At 34.7% G+C, this 26,570-nt stretch overlaps 1 protein-coding gene across 1 annotated transcript in view; it reads right to left on the bottom strand.

The window, feature by feature from the left end:
* LOC125862658 (cyclin-dependent kinase E-1) overlaps window positions 1–26,570 on the bottom strand; it is a 31,415-nt gene that overhangs the window by 1,056 nt on the left and 3,789 nt on the right. Inside the window, exons 6-13 of the mRNA XM_049542779.1 lie at window positions 24,392–24,461; window positions 24,194–24,288; window positions 24,027–24,060; window positions 23,863–23,947; window positions 23,665–23,742; window positions 18,376–18,423; window positions 17,655–17,687; window positions 11,890–11,998 (exon numbers count right to left, since the gene is read on the bottom strand). Of these exons, the coding sequence (XP_049398736.1) occupies window positions 11,890–11,998; window positions 17,655–17,687; window positions 18,376–18,423; window positions 23,665–23,742; window positions 23,863–23,947; window positions 24,027–24,060; window positions 24,194–24,288; window positions 24,392–24,461 (552 nt within the window). The remainder of the gene's footprint in view (window positions 1–11,889; window positions 11,999–17,654; window positions 17,688–18,375; window positions 18,424–23,664; window positions 23,743–23,862; window positions 23,948–24,026; window positions 24,061–24,193; window positions 24,289–24,391; window positions 24,462–26,570) is intronic.

The following is a 26,570-nucleotide window of genomic DNA, read 5'->3' as shown; positions in this document are numbered from 1 at the left end:
TTCCTTTTTATGATGAGGTGGAAGTTTTAATAATAGAAGTACCAAAAAGGTACATAAAAGTACAACAAAAACAGACCACCCCTACAAGAGCTTCTAGTTACACATTTCCTAGCAAATCCAACAAGTCCATATTTTTCTAGTAAATACCTCTTATGGCAAAATAACAGATTGTGCAGACACAGATTTTTACTCTAGAAATGTAATCCTTATTATTCTCAAAACAAGCACACTATTCCTTCGTCTCTAAATAGTCCAAAAACTGCACAATGGGATGGTCCTCCAGCACTGCTTGTGGATCTTTGTTGTCTTCTTCCATTACCAGCTATCCAATATACTCCTAACAACCCCACAAAGATTCAAGAAAAGCTTCCGGTATTGCTTAGCAATTCCACAATGAACAAAGAGTTGGTTAACTGATTCCAGCTCTTCTTCACATAGGTAACACATTTTGCTTAAAATGAGTCCTCTTCTTTGCAACTTATCTTGGTTAAGTTTCTCTAATGACAACCTACCCAAAACAGGCTACCTTGACAGGTGCTTTGGTTTTTCATAGAGAAAAATTTGTTTCTGCAAAAGATTATAACAGCTTTTAATAACTTGTTGTCCAAACCATGAAATCCTCTTTATCCTCTTCTACCACTGTTGTACCCACTAGTTGAAGTAGTTGCCCTACATCTTCCATTCTCTTATCATTAAATTCTCTTCTAAAATTCAACTGCCACCCACTGGAAGAATAATACTCTAAAAACTTTCCGTCTTTGTTAGAGGAGCAATTGTACAGGGTTGGAAATCTGTTTTTCAAACTTACTCCCCCACCTACACTTCAGACCAGAATTTGATTTTTCACACCATTTCCCAGCTTCAACTTAGCGCATTGTTAATAATCATTCTACAACCTACTAATGTTACTCCAGATACCAACTCTGGAAGAATTTTGAATGATAGGAGGGCTCCATATATACTTCTTCACATATTTGTCATTTATCAGATTCTTCCAAGCACTTCCTTTTCCATCATTATATTTCCACCTAAGTTGCTCAAACTTAGGTGTGGGAGTCCAATATGGGTGCGGATCTAGAGGTGGGATACTTCATGATCTAAATTTTAAGATTTGAGGTATGCATCTAGGTACGGATACGGGTTTAGGAATTTTTCTAAAAAAAATTCAATATCTAAAATAGAGTTACAACATAAGCCCTTTTAATATGGTTGACTGATTGGAAGGGAAGGAATGCACAATTTTTTAGAGCAAGTTTGGATATGTAATTATTATTAAGTAGAAAATGCATCTCCTTGCTGTTTTTTGAAGTAACATTATTGCAAATTGGGGTGTATATCGGGTGGTTCAATTCGCTTTTTGCAGTGGCTGATCGTTATCAGTGTATTATATGTATTAAACCAATAAGAAATCGGTTTGATTTGGTTCGCCTTAAAAGTTGTCGATTTATCCAATATAAAATTGAAATCAACATATTTTTTTTTATTATAACTGTGGTGGTCCGGGCCAACTTTCGCGCATCTCGACTAATTCCACGGGGTACCAGTCACGATTTTATGTACTCCACCAATGACTTCTCGTCCGATGGCCTGATCTCATCAAATGAAATCGTCGTTGTTGGCAGAGAATACAGTTGATAGGCGATGCCAATGGTAATTGGTTGGGGTGAGCAGCGAATGAAAACAGATGTTTAGGGGAAAAGGAATTTATAGTAAAGTAGAATTATCGGTTTGGGGGGGGCAAGTAAAATGGGTTATCAGTTTATCTAATATAAAAGTTAGACAATCCGATACCAAATCGAAAACTCATTATTTATAAAAATTCTAATCCACTCCCGAAGTGTAGACTGATAACAATAATCCAATAATACCTTTTCAGTTTGGGTTATCGGTTATTGTTCAATTTTGAACACACCTAATTGCTAATGCTATAGAGGTCATGATAGACTTTTTGAGTTCATTGCACATTCCTCAGTGGTGGACCTGTAAATATTTTTAAACATCTTCTAGTTGCAGACTGTTTAATACATATATCTTTTAAAGATGAGAATATATGTAAGTTACCAATTTCAAAAAAAAAAAAAAAAAAGATAAAAAAATATGTGCCTAAGTATTTTTATTTTTTTTGATAACCGAGAAATCCGTCTGTGACCCGCCCTTTGGACCAATCACAGCCTTCTAAACTCGGTGGATAATGGGCCTGCCCCTCTACCCTTCTCCACTTAAATACCAGGCTTCGCTTTGCATGGTGTGGGGCTTGAACCTGCAACCTAAGCCACAAATCCTCCACCTTTTGCCACTTGAGCTATTTCACCCTAGCTTTGTTTTGTATCAGATTTATTGTATAGTCTCAAATTTCTCAATGACCATATCCCATACGATTCCACAACCATGCCCATGTCTTGTCAACACAGGTGTGGTACCAGAAGTGAAGAGTCCACACAACTTAGATTTCCACAGCCATTTCTGCAATAGGCTCTTATTATGAAGTCTTATATTTTTAACCCCCATACTTCTCTTGTGTTGCCTTACCATCATACAGAAATTTACTCCTTAGGGGTCGTTTTGTTTGAAGATAAGTTATTCTAGAATTGAGATAAGTTATGCTAGAATAATTTCTTATTGATTGTTTGGTTTTTCATTAAAAAATTAATATGCATTGCATAATTTCTAAGAATAAGTTGTCTGTTTACAAAAATACTCTTCACCTTATTTAGTTTTTTAATATTTACTTTGCAAGCTTTAGTTATTCAAGCTCAAAAATAAAATTCTCATCTTATTTAGCTTAAATATTTTTGTGTGTGCATTCCAATGATTGTGCCGTGTGTTTTTAGAAAATAAAACTTTCATCTTATTTGGCTTAAAAATTAAGCTTTCATCTTATTTTAGCTAAAAAAAAATAAAACTTTCATCCTAAGTTTGTTCAAAGTAAAAGAGATTTATTGTTAATGTCACTTCATTTAAGCACATATCACTCCTACATTGTAAAATATTAATGTTATCTTCACTTTAATTGATATATAAAATATGAAGTCTCAAGCGACTAAAAGACTCTATCTATCTATCTATCTATCTATATCTATATTACCTTAAAAACGGGAACTCCCTAACTCAAAAGTTAAATTATGAAAATACCCTTATAAACCCAAACCTACTTTTAACAAGTTAAAATACACATACCCTTATAAACTTAAAACACCCTACTTATAATTATAACTTTAAAAATATGCTGGCCAACAACTCCAAACGCAAAAAGCACATCGCTTAGCAAAAACATTCAAACTTTTTTACAATCCTCCAAAAAGATGCCAACATTTCAAGCATGTTTTGAATAAACATGTTTCTAGCACTGCTTCTGCAAAGAGAATTCATCATACACGGATTTTGAAGGAAACACAAAAAAGTAATTGGTCCTTAGATTCCTTCTTTGCTATTCTTTTTAACGTTTTTTCCCTTCAAATTTGGTCCTCTCTAAATTCTGATCTTTTAATTTCAAATTCAGCATTTTAAACCTTTGTTCTGCGTACGGAATATTCTCAAATTTTCTTTTAGGTAAAAGCAAAATAAATGCATAAATGAGATACATGGAAGAAGCCGATGAGGTTTCATATCTGGAAAAAATATCCTTCGCCGGAGACATTATAGGGTAAAATATCCTATGCGGGAAAGTATTTACCCTTGTAATTGCACTTTAGGTAACCCCAAATCTAATTTGATATTTTAATCATATACTTTAATTAATCATCTCTTATTTAAATTTATTATGTGTCTCATACATACTTAGTTTACCACAGGCATGACCTTATGAGATTATGGAGGACATAAATTAGTACAGAAAGTAATTAGTTAGATAGTGATGTGTTGTCTTCACTTATTCTTATGTACTAATTAATCATAGTATTACTCATGCAGTTTTGTTTTGCTTTGAGTTTGATTATTATTTATTTTTTTGTACTTCAATTTTTGTTTATCATGTTATTCTATTGTTGATTTGTCAGGTTGTCGAAATTATTTTCCCATGTGTTTTTCATTTTCGTTATTTCTTTTTCTATACTACTTTTGGATGTTTTTTTCTTGAGCTTAAGGTTTATCGAAAACAATCTCTCTATCTCCAGGTTACCTATAAGGTTACGTACATTTTATCCTCCCTAGACCTATTTTATGGGATTACAATGAATATATTATTGTTGTGTCATATACATATTTAGTAATTTTCTCAAGTGGTTTTCACAACCTTATTCCCTCAAGTACATGCTCCTAATTCTTTTAATGCATGTTGGATGTTTCTTCAATCAAATATATATTTTTTTTACATTTTGATATCTAATTTTATTATTGTACTTCAAATTTTGACCCATGGCAAAGATAAAAAAAAAAATATTTCTGTTTGACCAGGCTGTCATTGATCTAACTACATTGAATCATGCAAGTAATACATACTTATGTATACTCCAAATATGTGCAAAGTTTTCTTTTATGGATGCAAAACTACATTTTAATTTCCTTCTTCTACTTCTTTTTAGACTCCCCCCCCNNNNCCCCCCCCCCCCCGACAAAGAGTCATCATTGAAGGATACTATGCATCCCTATTCATAGTTATGTGAATGATTGTGACTACTCTTCAAATCCTATCCAGCCTGATTAAATGTCACTGAAACAAAGTGATCCAATTATGCCTTTACTATCTTATTTACTAAAAAGAAAATAAAAATGAGTTATTCAGTGATATAATGAAATGTCTCTCTTTAATTTGAATAATGAAAAAGTGTATGTTAGCTTAAGGTATAATTGACAACGACAGTCATGTCAAGACACAATAATCAACACGGAAAATTGAAAATATTATTATATCCTTTCATGCATACTTTAAATGAACAGTTATATACCAATATGTTTAAAGAATCATGTCCCACACAGGTGCCATCGCACGTGCCATGAATCTAGTTTAATTAAAAATATGTAATTCAGGAGTGGTGTAAACATTTTAAGAGAAACCAAAATATAAATTAACATAAGAATTAGTCAAATAACTACAATGAATAATCTATCTATCTATATCTATATCTATATCTATCTATACTAAGTCCCTAACTTGAATGTTAAATTACTATAATAACCCCAACTTTAAACATACAACTTAGTATAACTTATATATTTTATAAGCTTAAGTCATTTGCGGCCACTTAAAGTTGTCCGCATAATTCACTTATCTCTGTGCCAATTGAACACATTATTTGTTCAAAAGTCATTCCTATTAAACACAAAATGCTGACATGGCAAAAAACGTGTGGTTCACTTTCTTTGAGCGCGTTAAGTTATTAAAAATAACATTTTTTTTCTTTTTTTTTCCCTTAACTTATACACCTAGATTAATAAAAAAGAAAAAAAATTAATTAACAAAAAAAAAGAAGGAACAATCGTCTTCTTCCCCATCCCTGCAACTATTTTTTCACCATTTTCATCATTCTTTTTAGACACACGCGCACACCACACCACACACACACCCTCCACCTCTCCCTTTCTCTCACCCTCTGCCATTCTTCTTCTTATTTTCCTTTTTTTTTCTTATGTTGATTTATGTTTCAAATATCTCAATGAAGCTCCATTTATTACATGAAAAATATGAATTGAATTTTTGGGCAAAAGTTTGTTATTATTTTTTTCCAATTCTAACAAAAAGTTACTAATGGATAGAAGATGAAGGCAATGAGTGAAATTTTTTGATGCTATCGAAATGAAAGAGAATGTGTATTTAGCTTGAGTGGATAGAAATGGTATATTCTTGTACTGTTGACGCCAATGGAAGAGAATAAAAAGGTAGAGCGATGGTTTGATGGCGTTGCCAGTGCACCAGCTCCAGTGGAAGGGGAAATAAAAAATGGGTCTCTATCGAAGAAGAAGGGACGCGGAGAGGGGGGGGGGGGCTATTAATTAATAAAACTTTTTAATTTTTAAAATACTTTTTGAATTATTTAAATAGAGCTTTTTAAAAAAATTAAATACAATACCAACTGTCATCATTTTATTGGTAAATCGATTTTGTAGTCACGTTTGAGATGCACGTATTTTTATTTTTCAATTGTTTGTCCGTTTATGTCAAATAGGTAAAAATTTCTTAAGGTTAAAGTGTTCAATAGGTACAAGTCTAAATTAAGGTGTCTAAATGAAATATGCTGACAACTTTAAGGGGTTGCATATGACTTGAGCCTATTTTATAGTATAGTATAGTATACTATATTATATTATATTTATTTATTTAAATTATATTATATTAAAAACAAACATCTTTTCACATTGAAGGGTTGTCACTTTTCCGGAGGGTTGTGACTTTTCCAAAGAGTTGTGACTTTTCCGATGAGTAGTGATCTTTCCAAAGGGCTGTGACTTCTTTGAGAGGTTATGATTTTTCTGATAAGGTACAATAAACAGTTTTTGTACTTCACACTTTTAAACTAAAAATTTTCTAACTTTTCTATTTCTATTCTTCTAATTAAAACACACAATTTGGTATATCTTCTATAGTTTATATTATATTTATTTATATTTAAAACACTCAATTTGATATATCTTCTATAATTTATATTAGAATTATTTATTTATATTTATATTATATTATATTATATGAAAAACACACATATTTACACGTACCTTTTCATACTATCCTTTGTTGGCAACAAATAGATTGTGACTTTTTCAAAGAATTGTGATTTTTTTGAAGGGTTCTTATAATTTTAAAACACCCAATTTAGTATATCTTCTATACATTATATTATAAATATTAAAAGAGAATACCTTTTTCCTTCTCAAAAAAGAGAGAATACCTTTTCATATTTAAGAGTTGTGACTTTTTAGATGAGTTGTGACCTTACCAAATTATTGAGACTTTTTTGAAAGGTTGGTACCTTTTCATACTATTCTTCTTCTTTTTAAAACACCCACTTTAGTATATTTTTTATATTTTATTATATTAAAAGCATACACCTTTTCACATTGAATGGTTGTGCATTTTTCGAAAGGTTGTGACTATTCTGAAGGATTGTGACTTTTCCAACAAGTTGTGACTTTTCTAATGAGTTGTGACATTTCCGAATGGTTATAACTTTTTTGAAAGGTTGAGACTTTTTTGATAATGCACAATAAGTAATTTTTTCATACTACCCTTTATTTGCAATAAATAGAGGGGTTTCCTCACATTTTAAAACTACGAATTTTCTAATTTTTCTTTTTCTTAAAACACCCAATTTAGTATATCTTCAATATTTCATATTTGTTTATTTACTTATATTATATTATTATATAAAAAGCAGAAACTTTTTCATATGGAACCATTGTGATTTTATCGAAGGGTTGTAACTTCTTCGAAGAATTGTGACATTTTCAAAGATTTTTGAATTTTCTGATGAGACACAATAAGCACATTTTCATACTACCCTTTGGTTGCTATAAATGGAGGGGTTCCCTCACATTTTTAAACCACGAATTTTCTAATTTTTCTATTTTTCTCTTCTTAAAAAACTCCAGTGTGATTTGAAGTCGTTGTGGGAGTTCAAAGTTTAGTGGAATTTGAACACCCCTCACTTGAATGTTAAATTACTTTGATAGTTCAACTAAAAATACTCAATTTCGTTTATCTTCTATATTTTATACTTATATTATATTAAAAACATTTAACTCCAACAATACAACAATAAGTAAGCAAAGAATATAGGGATGGAGGAGAGGTATATTTAAGAGGTGAAATTAAGAGATTTTAAGTGTATTTTTTTTTCATTTACATATCACAGTTAATTTTAAAATGAGAAAAAGGTCAAAAAAGAGGAGAAAAAAGATACACACCACCTTGTCTATGCTTAGCTTTGTATAACAAATAGATATAGATGCTTTTGGATATTCATTTTACAACTTTCAGTATGCATGCAATTAGTAATCATAAGAAAGTTTACATCCATTATTTATAGGAACTTATACTTTATTTATTCCATTTATAATCCTTTACTAAAATTTTTGGTTTAATAATATTTATATTATCTTTAAAATAGTGTACTTCATTGGCATTCACGTGTAACGCACGTGCATCGATACTAGTATATTCATAAATACAAATTTATTTATAGTGTAATTTTTTAATGAAAAAATATATTATCATAAAAATAAAAATAACGAATAGTGAATGTTGTGAAAGATATTAAAATGATATTAAAAATTATGTGAAATTGCGAATATACATGGATGTAAAAGTGATGCATAAAAGAGGGTACTTTTGTTATTGTACATATTTATCATAGGATGAGTTATCCCAGTTTTACTATTCCACCACAGGGGGATAACTCATCCCAGTACTAATTATATATCCTGGAATAAGTTATCCCAGACTTTGTAACCAGACAAAGAATTAACGGGTACTAAAAACATATCCTAGGATTATCTTCTCTTATCCATCACGCCAAACGACCCCTTATAGTATTCAATATCTTCTCCACATTTAGAATGAAGACATCAAACAGATTGGAATTTCATCCAACACATTGCTTAGCAAGGTAAGTGTACCTCTAAAAGACAGATACTATTTTGTCTCTGGAGTCTGTTTTATTAGTACATCTATCCCATACCCCTGCCAAATCCTTTGTTCTTTTGTCTTGGCTCCTAAAAAATGGCCCAAACATATTGTAGATCACTGCTCCACTTCACATCCCAATACCTCAGTTAAATCCTCTATATAATGGTCAGCATTAATTCTAAACAAACTACTCTTAACTGGATTCACCCTTAAACTTGTCACTGCTTCAAACACTAGTAAAACCCCTCTCAAATATAGGAATTGTTCTTCTCTGCTTCACAAATTAGGAGAGTATCATCAACATACAAAATGGGAGAAATCACTTAATCTACACCACCACCCCCTTCTTCCTACCCACAACTCCCTAATTCAGCGCAATTGCTCTGCTTTCTTTAGCATACTACTAATTGTTCTCGTAATCAGAACAAATAAATAAATATGGAGACAACACATTCCCTTGCCTTATCCCTCTTGAAAGATTTAAGAAAACCTTGAGGACTTCCATTGATAAGCATTGGAAAAATCTTACGTAGATATGCACTACTCAAATCCATTTCAGCCATTTTTCTCCCAAATTCATCATCTCATGATGTCCAATAAACATGTCCAATTTACATGATCATATGCCTTTTCACGGTCTAGCTTGCTAAGAGTTCTGACTTTTTATTCCTAACCAAGTATTCAATACACTCATTTGCAACCATAGAAGCATCAACTCTTTTGTCTCCCCCTTGTGAAACCATTATGATTATAAAAAATTAAGACTCCCTATCACCCTTACAACTTTTGCAAAAAAGGATATAAATGTAAGTGTATCCTTGTAAAGAAAAGGAAGAACGACGGATACGATGTGATGAGGAAGTTAGGAATTTTGTTTTGGAGAAGATATTTTGACAATTCAAATAAAATAATAAATTCTTTGTCAAACCAAAAGTTCTTATAAGCTGAAAAGTTATAGGTTGGGGTAACCATCTTATGACTTTTGATTGATTTTCACTTATAAGCACTTTGGTAATTACAAGTGTGTAAATAAGTTAAAAAGTGCTTATAAGCCAAATTGACTAGCTTATAAGCTTAGTCAAACACCTTCATAGTCCTCCCAGGTAATGATGAGAGGGAATCACCAAATTGAAACCTTACTTCTTTTAGCACTTTCAGACTAAGGATCTTGGTCAATTGAGGTACCCATTATACTTATTTGAGTCATCATCGTCTATTGTCTCCCCATTATGCCTTTGTGTCATTTTTTCCTGTGTCTATCTCTAAGACTGTAGGTGAAATGTCATCTCATCCTGCATTGTGATAGGCTATGATCAAAGAGATGTCTGCTTTACATGCTAGTGGTACTTGGGAGCTTGTTGCGCTACCTCTAGTAAAATCTAGACTCTAGAGTTGGTTGTCGATGGGTTTATAGTGTCAAAGTTAGTCCAAATAGTTAAATGATCAACTTAAAGTCCGTCTTGTTGCCAAAGGTTATACTCAAATATTTGGGATTTAATTACAGTGGTACATTCTACCCCGTGACTAAAATAGCATTTGTTCATCTTATTGTATCTATGGTGGTTTTTCATTGACCTCGTTATCAATTGGACATTAAGAACGTTTTTTCTACACAGTGCTCTTGAGGATGAAGTATATATGGAGCAATCATCTAATTTTGTTGCTCAGAGGGACCTAGTGATCTTGTATGTCGGTTCCATAGGTCCTTATATGGTTTGAAATTCTCCTCGAGCATTAATTTGCAAGTTCAACATGATTGTTCAGGAGTTTGGTAGGACTAGCGGTGAGGCAACTTTTTTTGTATTCTATTGGCATACAACTCCAAATTTGTCCACGTTTGGTAGTTTATGTTGATGATAAAGTCATCATGGGAAATGATCAAGATGGTATAATTAACTTTGAACAACATCTCTTTCACTATTTTCGGACAAAGGACTTAGGTCGATTTAAGTATGCCCAAGACGTTCTTGAGGAATCCCGTACCCGTTGACCCATATGTACTCCTATGGACCTGGACGTTAAACTTTTTCCATAACAAGGGGAGCCAATTAGTGATCCTAGAACGTATAGGCGGCTCCCAAGAGAGGAAATTCCCCATATTTGCTGAAGGAGATCCCTTAAATAATTCAAACAATTTTGATCACAAATCTCTTTCAAAGGATAGTGGTAGAGGGTCTCCGTTGGAATAGTATTTCAACTGAATGAATGCTTAGATATGACAACCTTTGTTGACATAATCTATTATTCTTTTATTTTGATAAGGCATTGAAATAGTCTATTATACATACATCTTCACCAATATAAGCATTTTAGATGTTTTTGTGTAACACATGCATGATTTTGTCAAAATAGCACACCCGAAGTGTCTACTTATGCACACCCAAAGTTAAAGGGCATAGATTGAAATTTTTGAAGATTGTAGTAATGGAAAATTTGTTTAAACTCAAAATAATAATAGTATATAAATATATATACAAAATAGGACATATGAGAATTTATAAAACAAGTTCATATCCCAGGATGCTTGAGAAAACTTGTCACCAAGAACATGTCTCCCATTTGAAGGAAAACAAAAGATTCAACATGGTGCTGAAACGGTGTCCAACATAAACAATACATCTTCCGGAACCATAAAAAAATTACTTTACCTTCTTCTTCTCAAGCTTTTTCTTATACTTTGAGTTCAAAATAAATTTTACTACTGTTTAGGAAATCCTCCTCCCTTGGTATACATAAATCTGAAATTTGTACCGAGCAGGATCCAAATATAGACAAACTTTCTATTTTCCAACTTGGATAGCAGTATTGGATAAGACAGTATCTTAGTAAATCCAGATTAAGGGCATGTTTAGATAAGTCATGGGCTTATAGATTATGGCTTATAAGCAGTAAGTCATATGTTGGGAATTCTAACGACTTTTGGCTTATTTTCGTGATTTTGGCTTAAAAACAAGTGGTTAAAAACACTTTTTCATTTTACTAAAACACTACAAAAGTGCTTAAAAGATACCTTGGCTTAAAAGCACCTAAAATAAGCCAATCCATACAGGCTCTAAGCAATGGTACAGAGCACCTATGCTGTCTGAAATCCAGAGTTTAAAATTTACTTAGTGAATCCCATTCTAGATGAAATGCAGAACAACCATTCTAGCTGAGCTGCAGAGGAAACATTTCAATTTCACTTAGATAATAGTTCTAACTGACTGGCTTTCTTGAGTTGACTCCTACACTTTTTGACTGAAATTTAATAAATAGGAAATAAGAAATACATCAGTAGTAAATAAACCAGCAAGCATAGGGATATAAACCTAGTCAATGTACAGAATTTTGCTTACTGGCTGAGAAGTTTGAAGACTAATGGTTCCTTCAAAGTCTGTAGTTGTGTCCACGGGTCGAGTTGGATAATTCACAACTTTTTCTCCAGGTTGTGGTGGTACAAGTGCACTGTCACAATTAAGCAGTTTTAATGATTAACAGAAATAACTAGCTTAATAAAGACAAAGTAGTCTCCCTGAAATGAAGGAAAGATGAAGCATTTATAAGTGCTACAGCTCCACATTTCAATAACTATAGAAAAACCAACACGTTACCATGCAAAAGTGTTTTCTCATAATGATGGTCGATAAGAATACAAGGGATGAAATGTTTGTTGTTGAATTACATAAAGTCAAACATCTTCCACATGGGGTCAAATGGGTTTAAATAACATGAACGATCCCACTCATTATTTTATAGTCATAGTTCTACATTAGATGCTTGGATTCAGTATTAGAACCTGGGTTGCTAAGCCATTTTCACACTCAAATTGGTATTCAAATCCATGTGTGTATCCAAAATTGGGTTATAGATATCAAAAACATAAAAGTAAACAAATTCCCACATTGGTTTTAAAAAAGTATCCAAAAAGGTTTATAAAGGTTTTGGGAAATCATCCATTGTCTTAAGGACTCGGACAGGATGTTCACATTCATCTGTTAGGTTATATAAAGTCCCAAATCGGGCATATATAACCATCGGGCCTCTAAAGATTTTGAGCCAACTGAAAAACTTTGGTAAGAGTTTTGAGTTGAATGCTCAACTTTTTTCAAAGTTGTAATACCAGATCGAGCTACACAATTCTTTCTTCTTCTTTTTTTGACAAGTAAATGGAAATTTTATTAAAAGATTCAATACCAAGATTAATACTAAAGCAAGTACAAGATCTGAAAAGATTGGAATACTCTAGGGCGCAAGGGATTCCAAAAACTCTAACAAAACAACAGGGATTTTTTGCTAAATGGGAAATTTAAAACAGTATCGCAGACAAAATCAGCACTACAACAAAATTAAAGATTTTGGATACATCTGTTTTCACTAAGTAACTATTTTCCTCTTTCCCGTCAAAGTATCTTTGGTTTCTCTCTAGCCAAGTACTCCACATTAAGAAAAAGGAACAGTCTTCCACAACTTACTATGCTTATTTCCTATCTTCTAACTTTGCCAGGTTCAAAGAACTTCTTTGATACTTGCAGGCATAACCCACTGAACATCAAATATATTGAGAAGCATAAACAAGACCTGCTACACAAATCTACAATTTAACAAGTGGTACACTGATTCACCATCATCTTTGCATAAGTAGTGTATGCCACAGACTGTAACCTGCTTTTTTTTTTTGAAACAGGTAAGAACTTTGTATTATAAGCCAGTACTTGGGAGGGAGGTACCGGAAACCCCCTTCAGAGAAGAAAGTGTAGAAGAGAAAACAACAAAAACAAAAAGAAACACAACACAATCCTAGAATGAATCCAAAACATCTAGGATTTGTCGGTGTCTACAGGATATGAGACTGTACACCAAAAACAAAATAGCAAAACACAGTTGAGCTTGATCTTCTGTATAGTGCTACTTCATCTCTCAAAACATCTAGGCTCTAGCATTCCTTTCTTTCTAAATGGTCTACCAAATACAGGTTGGTATGATCCTCCAGTTTCTTCTGCTCTTAGCCCCAGTCCCTGCCTCCTCCCAGCCAAAAAGAGTGTCAACAGTCTTACTAGGCATTGTCCGAGAGATGCCCCTGTGATTGAGAAAAATCTTCCATAGCTGGCCTGTGACCTTTCAATGCAAAAGTAAGTGTCTGACAGTTTAAGCTTCAGTCCAACGTAGACAACAGTTCAAGGCTAAGGAAATGCCTCTCTTCATCAAGTTCCCATGCTTTAGCACAGATTCCTTAGCTAACAACCAAGTAAAGCAAGCAACCTTATGAGATTGTAACGTCCTTTTGAAGCTTGTCTTGCATCAAACAAGCCTCATGCAATGCCTCCCATCCAAAGCAAGCAACTTTGGTCGTAGCCTTCAATTTCCAGAGCATTTTCCATGGCCAATTGTTCCCAACGCTAGAGAATTCAGGTCTTTCCTGAACAGTGTCTGATAGCTTGATTTAACAGAGAATTTAATGTTCCTGCAGCCCTTCCACACACAGGAATCACTTGGTGAGCTTACCAGGGAGATGTTTCTAACAATTTCTAGTAAATTTCTCCTTTTGACCACCAGGCCATTAAAGTTTCTTCTAAGCAGAAATGTCCAGTCGTTGTCATATCAACAATCAGCAATAACGCAATCTCTACAGCCTATGTTGTACAGATCAGGAAAGGAGGCAGCCAGCAAAGCATATTATCCCCAAGACATTTTTCATTCCAGAAAATTTAATTATCCTTCCATTCCCAATTACCAGCTTGGTATGTTCTTGGAATTTATCTCACAGGCTATTTCTATGCTTCCAGAAGGCTGATCCATGGGGTGTACTAGTAAAAACAGAATTCCCATAATCCAGACACACGTATTTTAGCTTGATACATCTTTCCAATGCTCCTTGTTGTAATCACTCCACCTCCACAGCCATTTGCACAAAAGGATCTTATTTTGTAGCCCTAAATCTCCAAAACCCATTCCTCTGTTTTCCTTGCATAGTAATACTTTCTCCCAGCTGATCAAATGTCTTTTCTTCACATCTTGGTTCCCTTCCTATAAAAACTTCTTAATTTGTCCAGCTGAGCTTCCATTCTACCTGGAATGGCAACCAATGACATTAAATAGATTGGTATGTCATCAAGAACATTATTCAACAATGTCATTCAACCACCGAGTGACAGATACTGTTTTTCCAGGTACAAAGTTTTCTTCTCACACTTATCTGTGTCTACCTTCCATATGCTATGATCTTTGTACCTTGCCTCAAGAGATAAACCAAGATACATAGTGGAGAATTTTTCAACATTGCATCCCATTGCCTCAGCAAAATCTTGAACCAACTAATTTGCAGTTATTGATATTGAGCCCCACATCATTTGTGTGGGATGGATACATGGACTTCTTATATGATCCTCCCCTCCTGAGCTAGCTTTTGGAGTTGAATTAGGCCCAAGGTTTATTTCTTTACAACCGAAAATGAACTACTTTTCTTCGGGTTTATATGAAGTCCAGACTCAAACTCAATTAAAAGCCCCTTCAATCAAAGGATTTGCTCCTTATCTACGTCACAAAAAGTCAGTGTGTCGTCAACGTACAAAATATGAGAAAGATTCACACTACCTCCAACATTATCAGAAATCTTAAATCTCTTCAGCCAGTTTAACTCCTCAAGTGTCTCTCCACAACCATAATAAAAAGGTGGGCAACAAAGAGTTGCCTTGTCTCAATTCTCTTTGGAATAGAAAAATCCAACATGAGTGATTGAAAACAATGGAAAATGTGACGGCCACGATGCAGAACCTCATCCAGTCAATCCACCTATCACCAAACCCCATCTTATGCAATGTATATTATTATTATTATATAGAAAAGGCCATAAAAATGGTCGTAAGCCTTCTCCCAATCAAGTTTCAGTGGGCCCGTTCAAAACCTAACAATAACTGATAATCCACCACAAAATTAGCTTATTGGCTTATTGGCATTGGGTTATCGGATTAACTATTGGTGAACAGATTAAAACTTCATAATAAATGGTTTATCGATGCGGGGGAGGATTACTCAGTTTCACCGTTAACCCAGTAAGAATCATCATATTTACATCTTTACCCCTAAATATATAAAGTATCTATTGTAAATCCAAAAACTAAAGCCCCATTCATTATTCTATTCACTTCTTAGCTTAGGAAATAATGAATGTATTTGTGTATATCTCAATATGTTGTATTTGTGCATACTTTATTTTGTTGTGTGATAAAAACGCACCACCTAAACTTAAAGGTAAATTCTACATAGTGGTGGTTAGACTGTTCTTGTTATATGGCCAGTCAAGAACTGACATGTTCAAAAGATGCATGTTGCATAGATGAGGAAGTTGAGATGGATGTGTGGGCATACTAGGAGCGACAATATTGGGAATGAGGTTTTCGGGAGAAGGTGGGAGTGGCCCCTGAAGCGAACAAGATGAGGGAAGCGAAACTAAGATGATTGGGCATATGAAGAGGAGGTGCACTGACGCCCCAATGAGAAGGTGTGAGACGGTAGTTGTAGGGAGCACAAGGAGGGTAGAGGTAGGCCGAAAAAGTATTAGGGAGAGGTAATTAGACATGACATAGCTTCATACTACCAAGGACATGACTTAGATAAGGAGTGGAGGTCGCGTATTAGGGTAGAAGTTAATAGGGATAGAGTGTTGTCTTACCTTTGTTATCTATCGTCATATATTGTGTACGATGTTACAATTATCGCACTATTTTGTTGTTGGTATTGTTCTTTTCTTGTAGGCACTACACAACTTTTCGTATTTAATGTTATGTTTTCTTCATTGTTTTCTTCTTCTGTTACTTTAGTTTGATGTACTTGAGCCGAAGGTTTTTCGGAAATTGCCTCTCTACTTCCACGAGGTAGTGGTAACGCCTGCATACAACCTACCCTCCCCATACCCCATTTAGTGGGATTTCATTGGGTATGTTGTTTTTATTTTGTTGTACTGTTCTTTTACTTCTATCAAGGTGTTTTAAGTGAGTATTTCAAACTAACGTTTGCCACTACCTTGTTAGGTGTTGGATGATAATACTTAATGAATACTTGTTGATGTAGTCATACTGCACTTGTTGCACTATGCGCAGATCAAATACTAATTCGTGCTCCAGCAAAACCTAGGAGTAAGTCGAGATTGTCGTGTTGAGCTGCTTGATCCAATCAGCAGCACCTTGGAGTCTCTTCTATTTTTATATGTTGTTCATTATTCCAGATAGTACCACATTGTCAAGACACTTGTAATATTCCATTATCTTAGATACTCATAATTTATACCACCAGTCCCCATGAATTGGTAATGATTATTCGCACTATTTTTGTAATAGGGGTCACTGTAGGGGAAACGGAAACCATTGTATCTTCTAAAGCAGCAATTTCCCTTCTATCCATCAACAATTAAATTATCCAAATTTTCTCCCCAAGTTGCGGAACTAACAAGCCTATTAGAAAGTCAAATTAGCAACTTTACATGAATTGTCTCCTATCAATCATGTTGTGATTTGAAATACCTTTTGGGTTCATGTAATGGTTGGGTTAGGTGCCATCGCAGCATAGGAAAATTGGGTTGTGACTCTGTAAGCACCTTGGAAAGAATTTTAATATGCTGGCCCACTAAACTAATGTGTCAGATCTCTGACATTATTGCATTTGGTTTCTTGGGTATAATAGCAATGAAAGTAGCATTGGAACTTCTTTAACATACATCTCTCACATAGAAATAATGAAAAGAGTATTTAAACACATCTTCATTCACAACAGTCTAAGCAGTTTTCCAAAAACTGGCATAGCAACTTGGTACTTACATGTATGTACCTATTAAGTAGAAAATCATAGACAAATGGCTACATAAGCGTACTGCCAGTTTTAAGCACAAAGCGTAGGAAAGTGCCAATGTCAAGAGTGGATAGAATATTCTCTTTGTTGGAATCAATGATCAAAAAGGTTATATAAGTATTAAATTTACAGCATGTGTAAATGGATATAAAAAGGTAGAACTTGTAAATCTCAATTTTCATAATACTCAAGTGTTCTAGCATATGATCTCATCAAACTAGCTTAATGAAGTTCCTATAGATCAATTGTTTGCCAAGAGACTGGAAAGTTGTGTACTTACTTGCGGCCAGGTAGAGGTTCCATCCGAAAGTACCTATAAACCAGAAAAAGTAGAAAGCTTTAACAATGATACTTGGGAAGCACCACCTATTATCACAAGATATCAAAAGAAACTCTAGGCCTTCACCTTCCTGGTTTAGAACCATATTGCAAAAAGTAAAACCAATGCAAAAATAGAATTCCTCTATTTCATATTTTCATTTCAAGAAATTTCCAAGATCATGAAAAGTGTTTGGTATAAAAAGGAATAACCCCAGATAACTTCACTAGGCCAAACACTATGCCAACTTTCCACTTCCAGGAGAAAATCTATTAGCAAGAGGCCTTGCTTGGCTGGAAGATCAGCTGAAAAAGTTTATGGCATGGCAAATGCAATTAAATAGTGAAAATATGTTGACCAAATACGTTCAACAATTGATTAGTAGAGTAAGCCCAGTGCTTAAAGGATGGAACTAGGACATCAAAATTCAAAATGGTAAATTTTGTTATCTGGGCAGGTGACAACAAAAAAATAGAGAAGTAGTTAACTTTGTCTATTCTTTTGATCAGAGACATATAAGATAATCAACTAGTGAATATGTATGAACCATTTTACAAATTTATTTTGTGATGAAATATTTCCGTCATTTTCAGAAGCATTTGTAAGTGAATAACGCAATAGAGCAAAGAGTGTGTGGGTGTGAGGGTTGGGGTGGGGGGGAATCGAGATGGAGATGTCATACTCATGCTCGAGAGCTTGTGTTGCTGTTATTCTTTTACGAGGATCATATCTGCATATTAGATGACGTTAAATATTATGTTAATCACAATTAAATAGAAGCTTCTGGAATATAAGTAACATGTCAATAACAATTGGGAAACAAACATTAGGGCATAAAACCAAATAGTATTATAATTTAGTAAGGCGTTTTAAAGGAAAAAAAAAAAGAGAAGGTAGGTACTTCTATTGTGTATATCACCAAAAAAGTTCTCTAAGACAAGTATTTAGTATTTACAAATACAAAAGCTTCCTTATATAGCTATGTATGTAGTGTATTCACAAACGCAATCATATGGTCTATATCACTGACAATTAGATTTTAACACCAAAAAGATACACGGTACAAGCATGTACATTTCTATAAGATAAAGAACTCATATTTTCTTCAAAACATCTTTCGTTTCTTTTAAAAAAAACAAATATATGGACGTTGAGGTGAGATTAAATGGAATTGGTTGTGCCCAAATGCAAATAATTCATATATCTAGGCTCGAGGTTACAGAAGAATGTTATGATAGAGTAAAAAAAAGTTTACACAAAATCAAAACAGGATGGTCGAAAATGCAAAAGTGCTACAGAAGTGTGGTGGAATAAAAGGATACTTATAACAAAATAAAAGAAAGTTCTATAGAATTGTTATAAGACTAGCAATATTACTCCCTCCGTCCCAATTAAATGTCTTACTTTCCTTTTTGGTTTTGTCCCAAAAAGAAAGTCTCTTTCTAGATTTAGTAAGTTTTCCAATTCCAACCTCCTACATGACAAGTTCAAACCCACAAGATTTAAATCACTTCACACATCTTTAATTTAAGACCTCTAGATTTAAGCATGCCTTTATTAATTAAACTTTGTACCCAGACAAACTAAGACACTTAAATGAGGACGTAGGGAGAGTATATGAGAGTGAATGTTGGTGCAGCGGCCCTATAAATTTCTCATGGTTTTAAGACTTTAAAGTGTGCTGATGAATATTAGAAATTACTTTTTGCATACAAAGGGGGATACGGCACTAGTACAATATCACTTCAATAACTCATGCGAGCAACTGGTCTATGTAAATGCGAAACCGGGTAGCATTATTTATGTGGAAATCTTGAGTTGGGATTTTGGAGCTAAAAGTATTATATATGCAGCTTAAAGCCAGTTTGGAACAGAGGGTGCAAATGTTCAAAAGATACAGAATGATGAGTCTTGACATCACGTGCATGATAACCCTAGAATGAGAAGATTTCAGATCATATGAAAATACTATTATGAATGGTCGCACATTCCAAAACGGGTTATTTGCATTGTTGTACATACGTATGTGCATAATGTTTAAATGATGATACTTTATCTTTGTAAAAGTAACCGCACTTAATACTTTTAAAATGACAATGCTAACTAAAATATAAGATGGTGCATGGGTCAGATAGAATGGTTATATTGGTTCGCTCGGTGCAAGTTATTACTTATATATAAAGTATAAAGTACATACAATAATTTATTACTGAAATTTTTATTTTTTTTTTAACTTGGTAACTTTGTATTATATCACAAAACAGTACATGGGTCGTACTGTAACCTTATGTACAAGTGTACTCCTGATTTCACTTCTCTACGTCTAAATTGAGTCTAACACATCAATAACATCAATAATAGAGACAGTGTCATTAGAGTATAATTGATTACACCAAAAGACTTAAAGTAAAATGCAGTTTAGTTTAACTTTCTGCACATTGTTCTCTATGCTCTCAAAACATCTAGAATTCCTTTCTTTCCAAACAGCCCACCAGATTGCCCCCGGGATAATTCTCCATCTACCTCTGTCCTTACCATGTACACCTGCTTCCTCCCAGCATAGTAATGCCTCAGCCACCTTCCTGGGCATTGTCCAGGAGATGCCTTTGAGGCTTAGGAATATTCTCCACAGATGATGGGTGTACTTGCAATGTAAAAATGGATGGTTAACAGTGTCAGATGTTTCACCACATAGGAAGCACCTGGAACACAAGGTTCTACCCCTCTTCATAACATTGTCCTGTGTAAGGACTGCTTCTTTAGCCATTGACCAGACAAAAAAGGAGACTTTGTGAGGGATTCTGCTCTTCCATATTTGCTTCCAAGGCCAACTTGAGCACTGTTGATCTGTTTGATCCATCAACTTGTAGGATTTGTTGACTTTGAACACTCCCTTGTCATCTCTTGTCCACCACAATTTATCCTCACCTGGCTGTAGTCCAGTGAAAGTGTTCACCGTGTTTAAAAATTCAGCAACTCTCACTATTTCCCAATCATTAAGGTTTCTTCTAAAAATGAAATTCCATCCTTGTGGTGACCAAATATCTGCTATAGTGCTTTGTTGAAACATGATTAGGTTGTAGATGTCTGGAAAGAGATCTTCCATGTTGCCTTTCTCATGCCAAATGTCCTTCCAAAATCTGGTCTTATTCCCATCCATTACTTTTGCCTTTGAGTTACTTTTAACTTCATTCCACAAGCTTTTGATGAACCTCCAGAGGCTAACACCATAAGGAGTGGTTACTTCTTTAGTTATCCAGTTGTCCTCTTTTTCATATTTAGCTCCAATTACTTCCCTCCATAGCATCTGGTTGTTGTTTGCATACTTCCACAACCACTTCATACTAAGAGCCTTGCTTTGCAATTTCAAATTCTTTATTCCTAGACCTCCATTTTCCTTGCTTGTCATGACTTCTTCCCATTTAACCAAATGAAAACTTTTCTTTTCTTTGTTGCCTTGCCACAAAAAATTCCTCCTGATACGATCCAACCTCTTAATGACCCCTGGTGGGATAGGAAACAGGGACATCATATAGGTTGGCAAAGCATCAAGTACTGAGTTAATAAGGGTCAGTCTACCCCCCTTTGATAAGTACTGAGACTTCCACTTGGCCAATTTCTTCTCACACTTCTCAATCACACTATTCCATATGTCTATGGACTTGGATTTAGCCCCCAAAGGCATTCCCAAGTATATAGTAGGCAGAACTCCTATTTCACCACCCAGAATTGATGCTAAACAACTCATGTTGTTTACTTGATTTATAGGATACATCATACTCTTCCTCCAATTGATATGCAAACCAGAAATACCTTCAAATAAGACCAGAATCACCCTTAGATACTTCAGTTGTTCTTCCTCAGCATCGCAGAAAATCAAGGTATCATCTGCATATTGCAAGTGTGTGACTTCTAGTCTCTCAGTACCTTCTCTGGCCACATCAAAACCCCTTATCCAGCCTCTCAAGTTAGCAGTTTTTATCATGTTGTTTAAACCCTCCATGGTGATCAGGAATAAAAAAGGTGACAAGGGATCCCCTTGTCTGAGACCCCTTTGGGTTTGAAAGAAACCTGCAGGGTTACCATTGATGAGTACTGAGAATCTTACAGTTGATATGCAAAACTTTATCCAGTTCAACCATTTCTGCCCAAAACCTATCAGGTTCAACATCTTCATTAAGTATTTCCAGCTAACATGGTCATAAGCTTTCTCTATATCCAACTTACAAAGGACACCTGGCTTCTTTTGGTTATTTCTGGAGTCAACTGCTTCATTTGCAATCAAAACTGCATCCATTATCTGTCTCCCTTTAACAAAAGCCATTTGTTGTGAGTCTACCAACTTGTCCACCACCCTTTTCAGCCTCTCAGTAAGAACTTTGGAGATAAGTTTGTAGATGCTACCAATTAGACTAATTGGCCTGAAGTCCCGCAACTCCTTGGCACCTTTCTTTTTGGGTATAAGAGCTATAAAAGTTGCATTGAAACTCTTCTCAAAAACTTCATGTTCATAGAAGTTTTGAAAGGTGTCCATGATGTCTTGCTTTACCACATCCCAACATTTAATAAAAAACCCCATAGTAAAACCATCTGGACCTGCTGCTTTGTCAACAGCACATAACTTCAGACATCTCAACACTTCACTTTCCTCAAAGTTGCTTTGTAGAGCTTGATTATCTTCTTCTGTTAGGACAGGACATTGCACATTTATGTACTCAGGTCTCCACTGAGATGATTCCTTATACAACCTTTTATAATATTCAACAATTTCCCCTTTAATTCTGCTTGGCTCTTGATTCAGTTCACCATGTATCATAAGCTGATCAATGTTGTTGTATCTCCTATGTGCATTTGCTATCTTGTGAAAGAATTTAGTATTCTTATCACCTTCCTTCAGCCATAGAGCCCTTGATTTTTGTCTCCAGGAGATCTCCTCCTTTTTTATCAACTCTTCATATTTCAACATCAATTCAGATTTTTTGGCAGACTCCTCATTAGTAAGGATTCTGTCTTCCCTCTCAGCTTCTAGATCAGCCAACTGTTCAAGCAATTTCTTCCTCTGTATACCCAAATTTCCTTCTTCCCCATTCCTCCATTCTTTAAGTTTAGTCTTCAGAGCTTTTAGTTTGCAAGCCAATCTATAATCAGGTTTCCCTGTGAAGTTGAAAGAAGACCACCATTCTCTGACTCTGTCAATGAAGCCCTCAGATTCTAACCACCAATTTTCAAATTTGAAGTAACTTTTGTTCCTTTCCCAAGACCCCCCTAGTAAGGCTATAGGAATATGATCTGAAATCAACCTTTGAAGTGGAATCTGTTTCAAATTTTGGAACTTGTCATCCCATTCCTCTGAAATTAGGATCCTGTCAATCCTGGAGGCTGCTTCCTGTTGGTCCCCTTTGAACCAAGTATATGTGACATCCTCAAGTTGCAAGTCAACTAGTTTCATGTCTTCAATAAAATCAAAGAATTCCTTCATACCCCTTGTTCTTACTGTACAATTCTTCTTCTCAGATATGTATCTTGTTACATTAAAATCACCACAAATAGCCCATGGTCCTTCCATTAGTCCTCTGACTGCACTCACCTCTTCCCACACTATTCTTCTTTCCTTGTAACAGTTTGGGGCATACACTCCTGTGATGTGGCATTTAAAATCTTGGAATTGAGATTCAAATTTACATGTGATGGAGTATGCCCCTATTTCTAAGATTTCCCCCTTCCAGGCTCTCTCATCCCACATCATCAAGATCCCCCCTCTTGTCCCACTGGATTCCAGTATATTAGTAATTAATGTGATACACATGTGAAAAGCACATACACTTGACTAGTTATGTGTAAGCGTGACACCTCAAACAAAGATTAGCACCCCCTAGAAATTTAGCATGCATACCATCAACTAGCAGGCTTATTGGCATATCATATTGAACGCATTAAAAAATTTATGTTACATTAAGAAATAAGCACATACTCAAGCATCTTCGAAAGGAGGTCGTATGCAGGACTTTTGGGAGACATGTGCAGAACACTATAAAGTGCAGGATTGTCACTGCAACGGAAACAATAAAAATTTTAGATGACAACTCCAATTGCAAGCAAGGTAAGGATAGCAAGAGAATTCACTGCTAAAAGAAATTTTTAATACTAAAAATGGTATGAAAGAACCTACTACTTATGTCCTTGAATACGTTGCACATCAGATTGCCAATGCGGAAGGTTTACCAGTGTTGGCCATTTTTCTGGTGTGGGATGTCCTGACACAATATGAACTTAGCGCAGTGTTCAAATCAATGCAAAGGGAAAAAAAGAGAATATACAAAAATTAATGCTCACCAAGAACCTTAAATATCTTGTCCAGTTGGTCAAGCTACATTACGAGAATTGTGTATTAGATTACTAAAATAAGAAAATTACACGGTAAAAAGGAATAAAAGGTATGTTATAGAACCTCCAAAAGGAAAAGCATAAAAAGTGATGCTGGAGAATATAAAAATATTAACCTGGAAAGGGTTTGGTGTGCCTTTCACTTCTTGCCCTTGAAATAGTGGCTTTAGAGTAAGAAGCTCAGCAAATATACAGCCAACGGCCCACATATCTACATTAACACATTTTTTCCTCTTGGTTCAAAAAGAAGAAAGAAAATGTTTGCTTATTTAGAACAACAATTATCAAAGTTCAAAAAAGCCAAAGGGTCATACCAACTGCACTTGTGTAGTGTTTTGCCCCAAGCAGTAACTCCGGCGCACGATACCAGATAGTGACTACAACCTGTCATTACCCAATGTACAACTTTTCAGAGTCACTGCAAAGCAGTGATGTCCAACAAAGAAAGTCAAACATGCACCTATGAGGAAGAAAAGAATCAAGGAGTCATCTTTCATGTATTTAACTTCCAGTCTTGCAGCTCAATCAGAAAAGCAATCCATATAAAAATCCAGGACTGTTGAGTTTGTTCAGAACAAAAGTATTAACACAGCAGAGTTGTAACAATCAGAAGTAATGTGATGCTGCTCAGATCTATTTCGCTCATTCTCAAACTCTTAAAATTATTCTCCAGTTCGAACACTGCTCATATATATATTCATTTATGCATGTATTCCTAACATAGTCTATATGACTGATCTAATATATATATATATATATTAAAAAAACATGTGTGTTAGTGTAGAAGAATCGATGTCAGCTGGTGGATGAGGGTTGGGGGGATGACTTCGCTTTTGTTGAATTGTACCCAAGAGATCTCTATTACTTTGATACAGATAAACAGGTATTATTTGAAGAGCCATATGTTTTTGCCTATCCTCAATATATATATATATATATTGAAAAAACATGTGTGTTAGTGTAGAAGAATCGATGTCAGCTGGTGGATGAGGGTTGGGGGGATGACTTCGCTTTTGTTGAATTGTACCCAAGAGATCTCTATTATTTGATACAGATAAACAGGTATTATTTGAAGAGCCATATGTTTTTGCCTATCCTCAAAATAGATCAAAGTAGCACACAAGCATCTGAGTCATTCACAAGGGCTCAAGCCAAAGCTCTGGACACTTGCAAATGCTTGTAATATAGTGATTAAAACATCATTATATTTGGTGGGTTGATTAACCAAAAAAACTGGAAGAAGAGTCGAAAACACTATCTGGATCGTCTCCACGTTTCGGAAGCCAGAGGTCACCAAACATCTCCAAAAAATGTGTTTCATCTCCCTGAAGATCCCCCCACTATCTGGATTATCTCCATGAAGATCTCCAACTTTCTGAAGCTGGAGGCCACCAAACATCTCCACAAAAGGCAACCAGATCCACACTTTAAAGTTGAATCATCAGAGCTCATCAATTTTGGTATGTTTCCTTTTTAGGCCTAGTTGAGGACTTACCTAGTATAAATACTTTTTAACTAAGAGTAGAAACAGAGCTTACCTCTTTGATGAATATTGAACCAGTGGGAATCGATAATCTTCATTGTTTCTTCAAGACTATTCAAGCGGGTTTTCAAGGGGATTACTGTTCTCTTGAGAGTATCCAATAAAGCTTGGCTCTAATTGTAGCTTAATTAGGACAGTTGTACTTCCATGAATGTTTTATATTTTGCTTCCAGTTTAGTCTTATCTATATTCCATACTTGTTATCTTTAATTCTTGTCTTTCCTGTTTTAATCGACATCGATCCTCTACACTTTCATATAAGACTTGTATAGCAGGGTTTGCCCACAACATCAATAAATTATTACTCAATCAAAAAAAGAAAAAGAAAAAGACTGGACTTTCAACAATCACATTTTTGGCTCCACCATTCATTGACCAGAAATAAAAGATAGGTGATTAATAAGTCTTTAATATACCAAGTGATGCTTTTGACAGTTCTAGTATCAGTTCTCTCAAAGTTGAAGGGTTAAACATTTTCCATAATGGCATCTATCTGTTTCATTCTGGGACCAACTTGTTTTGATTTCAAAAACGAAAACAGGATGATACAAAAAAATCTGATCATTGGATTCACCTAGAACAAAAAAGGCAAGTCAGGTATTTCTTATGGTTAATCGCCAACTGCTGGGCTGTTTCTCAAATTTCTTAAGTTTCTCCTTGGCCCTTTGTTTGTTTGTTTGTTTGTTTGTGTGTGTGTGGGGGGGGGATGAAATTCCATACGGAGATTAGTTAGGTTTAATCTCTTTCAAACATTAATTTATTAGGGCTTTGGTGATATTTTTCAACAAAAGTAAACATAGCCAAATCAATCTTCCAAATCCAAATGGTTAAGAATATTAGATGATATTGTCTACCGATTAGGATTACTTAGAATTAAATAGATCGATTCTTGTAATCAAGTAGTCAGAATATTACCTTTCCTTTTTAGCACTTGTACATTCACTATTTAT

This window comes from Solanum stenotomum, chromosome 4 (assembly GCF_019186545.1).
Source record: "Solanum stenotomum isolate F172 chromosome 4, ASM1918654v1, whole genome shotgun sequence".
NCBI lineage: Eukaryota > Viridiplantae > Streptophyta > Magnoliopsida > Solanales > Solanaceae > Solanum > Solanum stenotomum.
This window is presented reverse-complemented; position numbering and strand designations above follow the sequence as displayed.